The sequence below is a fragment of the Calonectris borealis genome, chromosome 20, assembly GCF_964195595.1.
Source record: "Calonectris borealis chromosome 20, bCalBor7.hap1.2, whole genome shotgun sequence".
In the NCBI taxonomy this organism is placed as follows: Eukaryota; Metazoa; Chordata; class Aves; order Procellariiformes; family Procellariidae; genus Calonectris; species Calonectris borealis.
Window position 1 is genome coordinate 1,313,835 of NC_134331.1, and position 11,687 is coordinate 1,325,521.

Below are 11,687 nucleotides of genomic sequence, written 5' to 3' on the forward strand. Positions count from 1 at the left end.
CTTAAAACGACTTTGGGTACTGCCTGGGCCCCCCTCGGCTCGGTTTCAGGAGGTTTAAGGCAGGCTTTGTTCGACCCCCGAGGCAGCTGCTTGCTTTCGGGGAGGGCTCTGCTCACTTCAGAGCGGCGCTGCACGTGCTCTCGGATTTTATTTTTTTAATTGGCTCAGTGAAAACACCTGTAAGGGAAGAGGCTGTCATAATCTCAAGCCAATGGAAAAAAAATATTTAGGTGCCTCATGTTCTTAAACGGCGTTCCTGAAATACAATCTTTGGGAAGGATCTGTGCCTTCTTGCTTTGTGCCTGGAGCAAATTTTATTTCCCACAAGTCAAATGAGGTTCCTGGGTGTTTCGGTGAGGGACCTTTTGCGGTGCAGGCCTCCTGCCGTTCTCAGTGCCGGCGCTCCCCTGCACGCTGCTTTCTTGCCCGTTCTCAGCACTGTTTGTAACTGGGCTTTAATGGATCAACTGGCCATAACGTGGGAAGTGCCCGTCCGTCCCCGTCCCCTGCGCAGGGGCTGTGGACGCCGATCCCCCAGGGATGGGGCGCTTACACACCCTTACGAGCAGCGGAGTTTCCCGGCGATTCCTAACGATGCTAACGACGCAGGGGTTGGTGATTTGGGTGTGCTGCTGCCCGCTGTTTCCCTGCCGGGTCTCCAGCCGGGCGCAGGCGGCAGGGCGGCAGGAGAGGCAGGGTCTGACGGGGGGCGAAGAGGTGGTGCTTGGAACTGTGTTTTCATTTGTTCTTCTGAAATGTTATACTGCTGATGCAGCTCTTAATTACCTGGGTGGCGGAATGCATTTATATCATGCTGCTTTATCACAGCGTAAGCTGGGCACGCGAACTGCAGCGTTTTGTGGATGACCAGTACGATCGCTTGTTTTCCACTTTTCTCACATCCCTGCTGTGAATACGCTTTGAAGCCCGAGATCTTCCTGTAATTTTTAAAATTGTCTTTGGTCATCCTTTACTTTGGATCTGTGAGCTTGTGGGGGCATCTGAAGGAAGTGTCTTAATCAGTAAATCGTGCTGGAAGAGGCTTCTGCACATAATTTGACGGTGCTGAGCTAAAGCTGTACAACATGTTCTCGTGATTAGAGGAAACCCCCTGCTTATCTGATGAAAGTGGAGTGTGTAGCTGGAATGTCAACAAACAAGACTGAACTCTAATGAAAGTCTGTGATATTCAATTATTCCACAGTGATTTTTCTGAGCAGCATTAAGCAGGCTGATGGTTACACTGGAATGAAAACCACCAAGGTCCCGCACGTACCTTTTTTCTCCTAAATAGCCCTGTGATCTTGCTGCTCGAGCTTTCTTCTTCCTTCGCTCTTTTTTCTTCTGTTTGTTGTTTAGTCCCTCCCCGTGGGGTTAAGCCCTTTGAAGTAAAGTCTATTTTAGTGTCTAGCATCTATTCAGTGCCATAGAAGTTATAATAGCCATTAAAGAGAATATAACCTGCATTTTTTGATGCTTTTAGGTATGACATACGCAGCAAAAGGATACTTTGATGCGCTGGTTAAGATGGGAGAGTTGGCCAGTGAAAGCCAAGGATCTAAAGAATTGGGTAAGTCACCACTTTACTGCTAAATGGAGTCGCAGTCCGGAGCGGGCTCCGAGCACAGGAACGAAACCAGATTTTTGCTGCTGATGGGGATAACAAGCTCAATGTGGAGCTGATCCTGCCTCATGTGAATGGTAAAAGTGTCTTTGTATTTACCGTAAATGTAGCTTAAAAATAAAAGCCCGCTGTTCTTAGCATCAGGATTTTGGGGCACTGTCAGCTCGTGGCCTTTGCAAAGAGGAAGCGTTTGCAGAGAGCGGCTTTGCTGGCATTTTTGTCTTGGTTTGCGAAGGAGCGGAAAGCACCAGCTTCTGCTCCGGGAGCTGAGGCAGCGCTGCCCACCTTAGTCCTCTGAAGGAGAAGGGGACGACGCAGGGGGGCGGGGGCGGTTTGGGGAGCAGGTACTGCAGCTGTACTGAAGCAGTGTTTCTGCTGGTAGAAGTCCCCGGCGCTTGGGCTGTGCGTGCTGGGGCTGTGTTTACACCCTAAGCCCTGCCGAGTGCGGCAGAGCTCTTGCGAGATCTGCTGCACGCTGTCTGCAGCTTCCCAGTGCAAGGCAGCCCGTGACCTGTATTTGCTCAGTCGATCGGAGTCGCGACAGACGTCACGAGCTGTGATGCTCGGTGCCTCCGTTCCCTTTCTTGCACTTACTCCTCTGGCAAGTCATTTGGGAGCTGCTTTTCCAGTCTTCCCGTCGCTCGGACGTGGCTCCTCTGAGCTGCCCCCTCCTCGCTGCTGTTCCGCTGTGCAGACGTGGCTCTTCTCCAGCTCCCCCCAGGGATGCTGCAGCCTCTCGTCAAGGCTCTTGTGGGGCTGAGATGGGTTTTGGTCTCGTTGCCTTGCAGTCCCAGGTGAACTCCTCCTCCTCTTCCTCCTCCCAGTGCCTCCTGCAGGTCTGGCTCACCAGCTCGCTGTGCTGGGAGATGGCAAGCCGTACTCGTTAATGCCATCTCTCCGAGGCAGCCAATTAACAAAGAGGTTGAGCTGAAATGGCTCTAAAGGCTGATGAAGCAATCGGTGAGCAGCCCCTCGGAGGGACCAGGCTTCGGTTTCGCCGTGTTGTGCTGGGTGTCAGACCCCCCTTACTCCCGGCCAGGGGCTGCTCCAGCTCGGCCGTGCGCAGCTCCCTGCCTGCGTCTGAATTTTGATGGGGAAGCAGTAAGTGTCTATGGAAACCGATTCTGTCGCTTGGATTAGAGCTGCCTATAGCAATCTGTTTCTGTTCAATAAATAAAACAAAAGAGCCTTGTGTGCGATGCGTGCAGCGACGGAGATGGTAAGGGCTGTGCGGAGCTTACTGTCTGAGGGCTTCCCCTCTGCCTCTTTGGGGCTGAAAGACGCAGCAGCTCTGTCCTCCTGGAAGTGGAAGCTTGGGAAAGCCTTATCAGGGGCGGCTCCGCCAGGCGAGGGCAGGAGCTCGGGGACCGCAAACCTTGCCTCCCCTTCAGAGCAGCTCCAGGCTTTGCTCGCACTTAAAACCTGGCTTTGGTGTCTTCTGGTGGTCCCACTTCCTCGCCTAAGGACGGCGGTTTGACAAGGCCTCCTTAGTGCCCTCCTGCAGTCTCCCGACTGCGTTTGGTACACGGCTCGAGTATTTTGGGGTTGGTTTAAAATGTTCCCAAATTACTGCGCCTTCCGCTCTCGGTGTGAGCGCAGCCGAGGGAGGATCCTGGCAGCTCCTGCTCAGCCCAGAGCCGTGACGAGCGGCTGCTCCTCGGACCTCTTGCTTTGTTGATCCTGCTGATATTTATTGTGGCAGCTGCTCTGTGCAGAAGAAAGTTAAGATAAAATTTCTGGCTGCAGTTTGCTGGAGCTGATAACAGCCGGGGACACAACCCCCTCCCAGCGGCATGTGTAAACAGGGGCTGAAAAATGTTTTAGATCGGGGCTGAGCTCGCCAAAGGTACGGCTTTTCCTGGGAACACCTTTACCTTATCGGTCCCTGGGCCGGGATTGCTGATAGTGCTGGAAGGGAGCGCTGGGCTCTGGGCTATTTCATTCCTTCCTAGGGGCAGCAGCAAATGGGGGTGGTCGTAACTGCCACCTGCATTAACGTGCCCCCGCCGCTCCCTCCGGGGTTCCTCTGTGAGCGGCAGGAGAGGGAAAGCTGCTGCAGGACGGCAGGCAGGACTCCGGGGTGCTCTGGCTGGGGCTGCAGCTCGCGTGTTTCCAGCCTCCATGGAAGAGAATCCGAGATTTTTCTTTCCCCTCCTTACCCCTTTTTTTTCCTGAATGTGCATGGTATTCTGATGTCCTTTCTGGGACAGGCGGTGTCAAAAGAAAATACAAAATACTGCAGATCACGTCTAAAACGTGGTTAAGGCAGCCACATCTTTTCCCTAGCCTCCTGCCTGCGCTGCAGCGATGCTGCCGGTGCCGGGGTGGCTGTGGGGGCTCCGCACCCCTGGGTGACACAGCACGGCCGGGGACCGGGAGCTCCGGGCGGGACGGCAGCGCCCCGGGGAGCTGGGTGAAGACTGAGGGGCTGCCCTGTGCCGGGAGAGCTGCGGTGGCTTTTTGGGTCGGTGCTCGCAACCGGCCGCGTTTTCCTGTCGTCGTCTCTCCGGGAGTACCTGTGGCTCCGAGGAGTCGCTCTTTAAGCTGGGCACTGCGGAGCTGCCCGGCCGCGGCCGGTCCCCCGCTGCCTGCAGCCGTGCCGGCTGTCGGGCGCAGCGAGCCGGGGTGGCTGCTTCTGCTTGGTGCCGGCTTTTTTTAAAAACACGTTCCTCTGATGGTAGCGATGCTGCACGTTTGTCCTGCTGAAAAGGTTCAGCCTGCCGGAGCGCTGCCCCCGGCCTAGGTCTCTGCTCGGCAGCTGCTTAGCGCTTCACATTTTTTGTAAATTCTCCATCAGATTTTAGCAACTGTGTGTAGACAGGATAATCCCGGGTGGTAATGGAAAACCTAGCGATAATGAAGTACTTGAGCTGTAATCGGCTCTGTGGCTTGAGTTTTCGGGTGCAGGCGTCTGTCGGGGGCGTACCTCTGTCTGAACCCCGCTGCTGAGGTTTGGGATATTCAAAGTCTGTTTTCTTGTTGTTTTTTTTAACTGCTGTGATGCTCTGACCAGGTACGGAGTGTGGCTGTGAATTGTCCCCGCACAGCAGGAGCTTGCCCTGAGACGTTGCTCTATGCAATTCCCTGTGGGTTGAGCAGTTCCATGCTTTCAACAACCTGGGAAAAGCCTGCGCCTCGCGAGGAGCTGCGGTTGCTCCGTGCTCCGGAGCAGCTCCCGGTGCCACGCGGGAAGTGGGGGAGAAGCCCCGTTACGGGACCTCTCCGGGAGCGGCTGCTGGGCTCGCCGAGGCAAAGCCCGGGGGGGGCTGAGATGGGTCAGCGGTGGCAGCGAGGATCAGCTTGTGGTGGCCTCCCCGGGAAGGACGGCAGGAAAGCTGCTCCCTCCCTGCCCTGCTCTCCGGCTGCTGCCCAGATGCTGGTGTTGGGGGATTAGACCCATGCCACGGTTCCTCTTTGAGAGAGGTTCCTTATGTTGTTCTTCACATCTCTGGTGGTTGCTGCGGTGGCTTTTGGGAAGCTGAGAAGCTGGTGTGAGGAGCACGAACGCTGCGTGTCTGATCAGTGAAGGTTTGCTCCAGGCTTGATCCGGGAACAGTTCGTAGACACTTTGGAGGAGCTCCGGTCTCACGTGCACGAGTGCTCGGGTGGCTTCAGCCCGTGTCTGGCTCCTGCTTTTGTCCCTTGGATGCTACTCAAAATGTTGTTTCTTTTGTCCCCCTTGAAAACTAGGCCATGGCGAAGTCATGGGAAGGGGTTTTCTTCTCCAGGGGAGCACGTGCCTGGTGAGCAGAGCCGGAGGTGGTTTCCACCAGGCTGGGAGCGCACTGGGATGCTGGGACTGATCAGCACCTGCAGGAAACTCCTTCAGGGCTGGAGGTGGATTTTGCTTAGCAGTTGGTTTTCTTGAAGGTCCTCTTGAGTTAGTGAGGGCTGCTCTGACTGAAGCATGGAGCTATGAAAGGGCGAGACGTGCAGTAATTAGTCAGCCAGTGTTGAGCTGAAATGAGCCTCTGGTAGATGATGCCTTTCTTCTGACACACAATTGGCACAATAAAATCGGGACCAGTGGCACCTTCATGGTCCAGTCGTTTGCTGCGGAGCTGTTTGGTGTCAGCAGAGGATGCTGGGCTTCAAGGGTTTTCAACCATCTCCGTACAGCTTTTAAAACACTGACGAGCATCACGGAGGGATGCGGGGTAGAGCCGTCTCCACCGGCCCTGCTGTGCACAGAGAAGGGGGTCTGCGGCCGGAGCTGGGCACAGCGCCTGGTCCTGTCCACGATGCTGCATAGAGGCAGGGTGCCACCAGCCTGCTGGGACGGCCAGCGCGGCAGCTCCTGGTGAGGGGCAGACCAGCCTGCCGGGGCGCCCAGGCGGCTTCACTCTTGTCTGCGGCTCCTCAGTCTGGCCCGGGCTTGGCGGCGGCGTGGTTCGGAGGCTTTGTGCTGCGCTGAGCCCTCGGGAGAGGGATTAATCTGTTAATTGGATTTGCAGTTGTTTTGGGTAGACGCTTCCTGCAGCAGCGGAGATGCAGATATAGATCCCACGGATGTCAAAGGTTGTCGCAGCAGCAAAGCATTTAATGCGTGATCGGGGACCACCACCGCGCGCTGCAGGGAGCTGGGGGCGGTCGTGGTACCCGATGTCCGCTGGGCACCTGCCAGAGCCGTGCCCAGAAGGACCGAACCTGAACTCCAGGAAATACTTGCCTGTGATGGGTGACTTGGTGTCCCTGCCGTGGGGTCCCTCTGCCCGTGGAGGTGAGCTCCTGGGTGGGAGAGCAGCGGTAATCTTGTTGCTTGATCCTTTTAAAACTGGACTTAACAATGCACTTAATGGCTTGTGGGCTACAACTTTGTGCTGGTGGAAGAATGGGTGCTCTGGACCTGTGATTCTGTTAAAAGGCCTAATTTGCCAGAGAAATTGTTCCAGAAATTCAGGACAGCCTCCAAGCTGTGTGGTTCGCTCAGGGAAGGATCCTGCAGGAATGGGCTGGCTAAGGGTGCAGAAACACAAGAAAGACCTCTTAAAAACTGCTGCCTGCCTCCGAAAGGGGCTCTGCTGCTGTCTGCATTGCCTCTTCGCTGCCTGCAAATCTTCTGATTAAAAGCAGACTGCCATAGCAGTAGGCTTGTTCTCACCAACCTGTGTTTGGGTAAGTAATGGTGGAGGGTTGTTAACGGAGCATCTGCGAAGAGCATGTTGCCTGGCTGGAGTTTCTAACGCGTAGCAGCTGTGCGTAACGTTTGGGTTTCACCTTCAGCGGTGACATCTTCCAGGGACGCCTACCTGCTGTGTGCCCGGGCACCGCGCCCGGGACGAGCGTCCGAGGGACGCAGGGGCCACCCGCGCGTCCGTGGGCTGGTTTCTGCCGTCCGGCAGTGCTGGGAGCCTGGCGGGTTTTGGGAGGGGGCACGGCTTGTCGTGTGGCCAGGCCCGGGTCCCCTCCGGGGCCGCTGGCCTGCAGCACCGAGGGTTCCTGCGGGTCCGAGCCGGTGGCTCCCGGCTGGTGACTGTGAGGTCTGTGCCGTCGTCTTCTCCTGTGCTAATTAATCCTCTGCCACCAACAGAGCTGCTGCCAGAGCAGTTGGGCACTAGGGACTCGCTGGTCTGTACGTCATGATATATCGTGATCCAGATGCATGATCCGCGCACACCCTGGCTGTTGGAAGCGTGGGGCATCACAGGCCCCCCGGTCTCGAACCTGTCCCTGGGAAAAGTGTCAATGGGGAGCGCTCAGCCTGAGCGAGCCGCTTACTGGGAACGTGTCGTTGAACCTGCCTGAGTCAGGCTGCCTTGGGAAGCTTTTGCTTTTTCCTTTACCTTGTCTCTCAATAAATAACTAAAAAATGTCTTAAGCTTTGCCAAGCTGGGTTGAAGCAGAGGCTGCAAAAGAGCTGATCATTATAATGCTGATGAGTCGCTGATATAACATCAACAAATCGGTACCATCCTTCGGGGCTGTGATAAGTGAAACCTTTTTGAAGAGGAAATAGATGAATCAGCACGGAGAAGCCGATTGTTTCCCCACACTCGTATCCTTCCCGCTGCAGACGCACGGATCTTCCCCCAAGTTGTCGTGCAGTGAATGTCGGCGCTGATCAAGTCGGAGCCTTCTTGTCTGGATGAGGTGTTGGGCTGTGAAGCGCTTCTCTCCGTGGCTCGAGGGCTTGTCTGCGGCATGTGCCGTGTCTGTGAACTTGGATCAAGATACATTAGTAAGAGGGAAGAGAAAAAAAGATCGCAGAAGTTTCCAGTAGCGTGCTTCTGCCTTACGTCTGGCTGGCTCAGACCTCCAGCACGTGGCACGCCGTGCGAGCAGAGCTATTGCCAGTCCGTGTTTGCAGGACGGGGGGCGGCCGCGCTGGCTGCTGGTGGTCAATGCTGCAGCTGGTGTGAAACTGGGCGGCACGCAGCGCTGAAAGGGGAACTGGTAACCGCTGGGCTGAGCGCCCTGCTCTGCCGAGTCCAGGGGGGCAGGACTTCACCCTGAAGCAGTGCTTTGTTAATCCTGTGCACAAGGCTGATGCTCTCCACCCCAAAAAAAAATCCCAAACCGATGGAGCTCTCCTGCCCTGCTGAGCAGGCGCCTTTGCTCAGCAAAGTCCGGGAGGAGCAAAGAGGGTGCCTGTGTCGGAGCAGCGCCTGGTGCGGGGACCTCCTGGCCCCTTCTCCTCCAGGGACCCGGTGCTTTCGCATCTCCGCCTGCCCTGGGAATGCGCTGGTGTGGGCACATCCCCTCCCTGGGCTTGGGTGCTTGCTTGGCATCAAAGGATTCAGCTAACAGCATTTAACCTGCCATTGAAAAGCAGATTATTTTTTTTCGTCTTAGGCTTCAGGAGCTCAAACAATTTGCCCTGTTACTGTCTGTTGCTTTTTCTCATTAATGAGCTAATATTCCTTTTCTGCCAGCTTGGTTACTTTCCTTGACAGCACTGTCGCCTTTTCTGGTCTCTCTTAACAAAAAGCAACAGAGAGAAGCCCAGCACAATGTCAAATAGTGGAGGAGCTGAGCCCCCGGACTCCTTGTTTCATCCTTTCATGCTCTTTATTTGGGATCTGAATCTCCAGAGCAAGTGATCTTGATGCAGAACGATGCCAACAGCGCAGCATCCTCCGTGTTACAGGAGCAAGGAGCGATGCTGGCGAGGATGCAGTGCTGTTTGCTTGTCAAAGCATCCCTGCTGCCGGGTGACGCCTGGGGCAGCGGGACAGGCTGGGCTGCTTCAGCCCTGCACAAGCATCAACATGTTCTGGCTCGAAGCAGTTTGGCTCCTTCGCCGATGCATTGTTTGGTATTTTTATTAAAAATGGCTGGTATCTAGCTCGAGAGGGGGCGAAGGAAAAAAAACCTTAGGCTCTGAAAACTCAGAAGCAAAGCCCTGTGAGATGGGTTCCTACTGCTCTGCCTTCTGGAGGGGCAGCTGGCTCCTGCGCAGGGCTTGCAGTGCCGATAGCAATGGGAGGGATGTGGAACAACCTGTTTGCCTGATCCTGGCTGGGTGTGGTAGGGAAGGGCCCACAATAGCCCCTATAGTTCTCCCAGAACGATACTGTGAGTCAGACAGACGTAAATAGCAACTCCTCCTCCCCTGTTTGTGCTTTGCAGCCTGCGGAAAGGTGCGTGAGCCCGGCACGGGCAGGTGAAAGCCTTGCTCTGCAGTCCTACCCTTCCCCGTCTCTATTTTTGCCTCTGACCTTAGGTGAGGCATTAACCTTGGCTTTCTTGACCTATAGGAGGTGCATTTTGGCAGCAAGGCTAGTATGGTGCTCGCACCCTGAATACAGTTTACGCTGTGACCCAAGCTCTTGCCCTGTTCTCTGCCCTGCTGCACAGCGGTAATTACCGTGTTTAACTTACAAATACCACTGGTAGGTGATGCAAAACGCCCGTGGCGTGGGCGGCCGTGCTGCTGCCGGGGCGTGTGCCGTGGTCCCGGCCCCGCCGCCGAGCTCTGCTAACGCCTTGCGGTATCTACCGTCAGCGCAATGCCGCGGATCCTCTTCTGAGCCAGGGTTTGAAATATTTAGGCTTTCCAACGACCGCGACATCTCTTAGTCACAGTTTAACTTCTTCCCTGCTGCCACGCTGGGTCAGTCTGAGCGGTTTCAGGGCGAAATGTCTGTTAATGTCTGACGAGGTCTGTAGCCTTTTTGCAGCGGTGAAGCAGCCCGCGGCGTGGAGGTGTCGGGGTGTCAGAGGTGCTATATGTGAATTCGCACAGCGCTGCAGCTGCTGTTTAGGGGATTTAGTTCAAATCCTGCTGCTGCCCCTCGTGGGCTCCCAGCGATGGCGGAGGCCACGGGAAGTCTGGAGCTGATTCCTTCGGAGCCGCTTGGGCTGTCCCAGCCTGGGGAGAGGCTCCGGACGAAGCCCTCGTGCCTCCGCGCAGCCCAGCGCCGGGCAGGCGTCCAGCCGCCTTCCTGCGCCGCGCCGGCTGCAGCGCCGCGCTCACCTTGAGCCGCTCTTGGTGCTGGGCTGGCCGCGCCGGCAAGGGCGCAGCGAACCGGCCGCGGCAGGGGAGCGTGCCGCCTGGCGGGCACGGGGGGACGGCGGCAGCCCCTCGCCCGGGCTGGGACGCAGAGCAGCAGGGACGCTGCGCTGGGTGGGAAAGGCTCCGCACCGCTGCTCGCTTTGATGTGGGGCTGAAACGCGCCGCGCTCTCGCCGTGATAAGAGCCAAGGGGGTGGTGGTGGAGGAGAAAGTCTAAACCAAGAGATGTGTGTCTGCTGAGAGACGCCTCCAGGGAACAGGTCAATTCCCTGGGTGAGGAACGCGGTGGGGGCAGAGCCCGGTTGTCCCGGTGCAGGGGGCTGGGTGTACCCCGCGCTGGATCTGGGGGTACGTACGTTATTTCTGAGCGCCCTGGTCCCTGCTCTCCGGGGGGTCGGGAGCTCAGCAGCGGTGGCCAGAAAGCCCTCGGCCAGCCTGCACCGGCTTTCCCAGCCAGGGTTTCCACTCTGGCCAAACGGGAAGCGAAAGGGATAGGGGGTGGTGCGAGCTTTGAACATAATAAGCGAGCCACCCTTGCATTGATATACTCTTGAAAAAGCAATCTCGGCCAAGCGACGGCGTTACGTCATTGCCTCCTTGCAGTGGGAATTTGTGCGCTTCCCATGATTGAGGTGTCGCAGCCCAACCGGAGAGCAATTTCCTGGCGGTCTCGTGGTGGTGACCCCTTGCCCGGACCTCCCCGTTCATGCGTGAAGCTCTTCACCACAGACGTGCGTAATTGCCGCAGCCGGCTGCCTGCTCGGCGTGAGCGCCGGGGGCTGCTCCGCTCTGCTCGGCACCTTGCGAAGCGGCTCTAGAAGTTAGAGCCGGCTCGGTGGCTGCGGAAATCTCGGCACACGGTTTCCTCCCGGCGAAGGAGCGGAGCCGCAGCCGCGCCGTCCGGTCACCTCCTCGCTTTGCGGGATGTTTTGTGCATCGCTGCTCTCTCGGGGCACATGGGGGGACAGTGGCCCCGCTGCCAGCCGGTGCTGGCTGAGCACCTACGGGTGCTGCAGCCGGTTCTGTTACTGCATCGACCCGCGGCGGAGGGGGCCGGTACCTGCCAAGGACGAAAAGGGATCAGATTTTAATGTTTGCAGAAGGTTCTGAGACACGGTGTATGGTGCAAAGTACGAATTGCTTCAGCCACCAGAGCAAAGAACTGCTGGGCCAGGTTGTTCCCGATCGGCTGGGGGTGTTGACACTCGGCTGGCGTACGGCCCGTGTGCCCGGGCACGTGGTGTGCCGGGGACGGGCCGACCGCGCGGCGGGCTGGGGCTGGCCCAGCGAACGCCGTCTGGTATCTGGTTTTGTGCTGAATGAGGGTCCCCATGGTTCCTTCGCACCGGTGAGACGCTGCTTTGGCTCGTCCCGGTCTCACTGTTGCTGAGGTTTGACTCTGTTGCAGTTGTCCTGGAGCCCAGGGTGGACCCGTCCTCCGCAGAGGACTCGTGTGTTCCTGCCCTCTCTAAATACACCAAAACCGCGGCGTTTGCTGCCAGGGCCGGGCTCTCGCTGGAGCAGGGCAGGAGTGAGCAGCCCCGTCTGGAAGCAAAGCTGGGCTCTGTGTGTCTCAGCTGCTGGGGGGCCGGGGAAGGGGGGACCCACC

At 57.2% G+C, this 11,687-nt stretch overlaps 1 protein-coding gene across 9 annotated transcripts in view; it reads left to right on the top strand.

Moving 5' to 3' along the window:
• BAIAP2 (BAR/IMD domain containing adaptor protein 2) overlaps window positions 1-11,687 on the top strand; it is a 48,959-nt gene that overhangs the window by 10,529 nt on the left and 26,743 nt on the right. For all 9 annotated transcript variants that reach the window (XM_075169363.1, XM_075169356.1, XM_075169360.1 and 6 more), the window contains exon 3: window positions 1,484-1,570. In XM_075169363.1, the coding sequence (XP_075025464.1) occupies window positions 1,484-1,570 (87 nt within the window). The remainder of the gene's footprint in view (window positions 1-1,483; window positions 1,571-11,687) is intronic.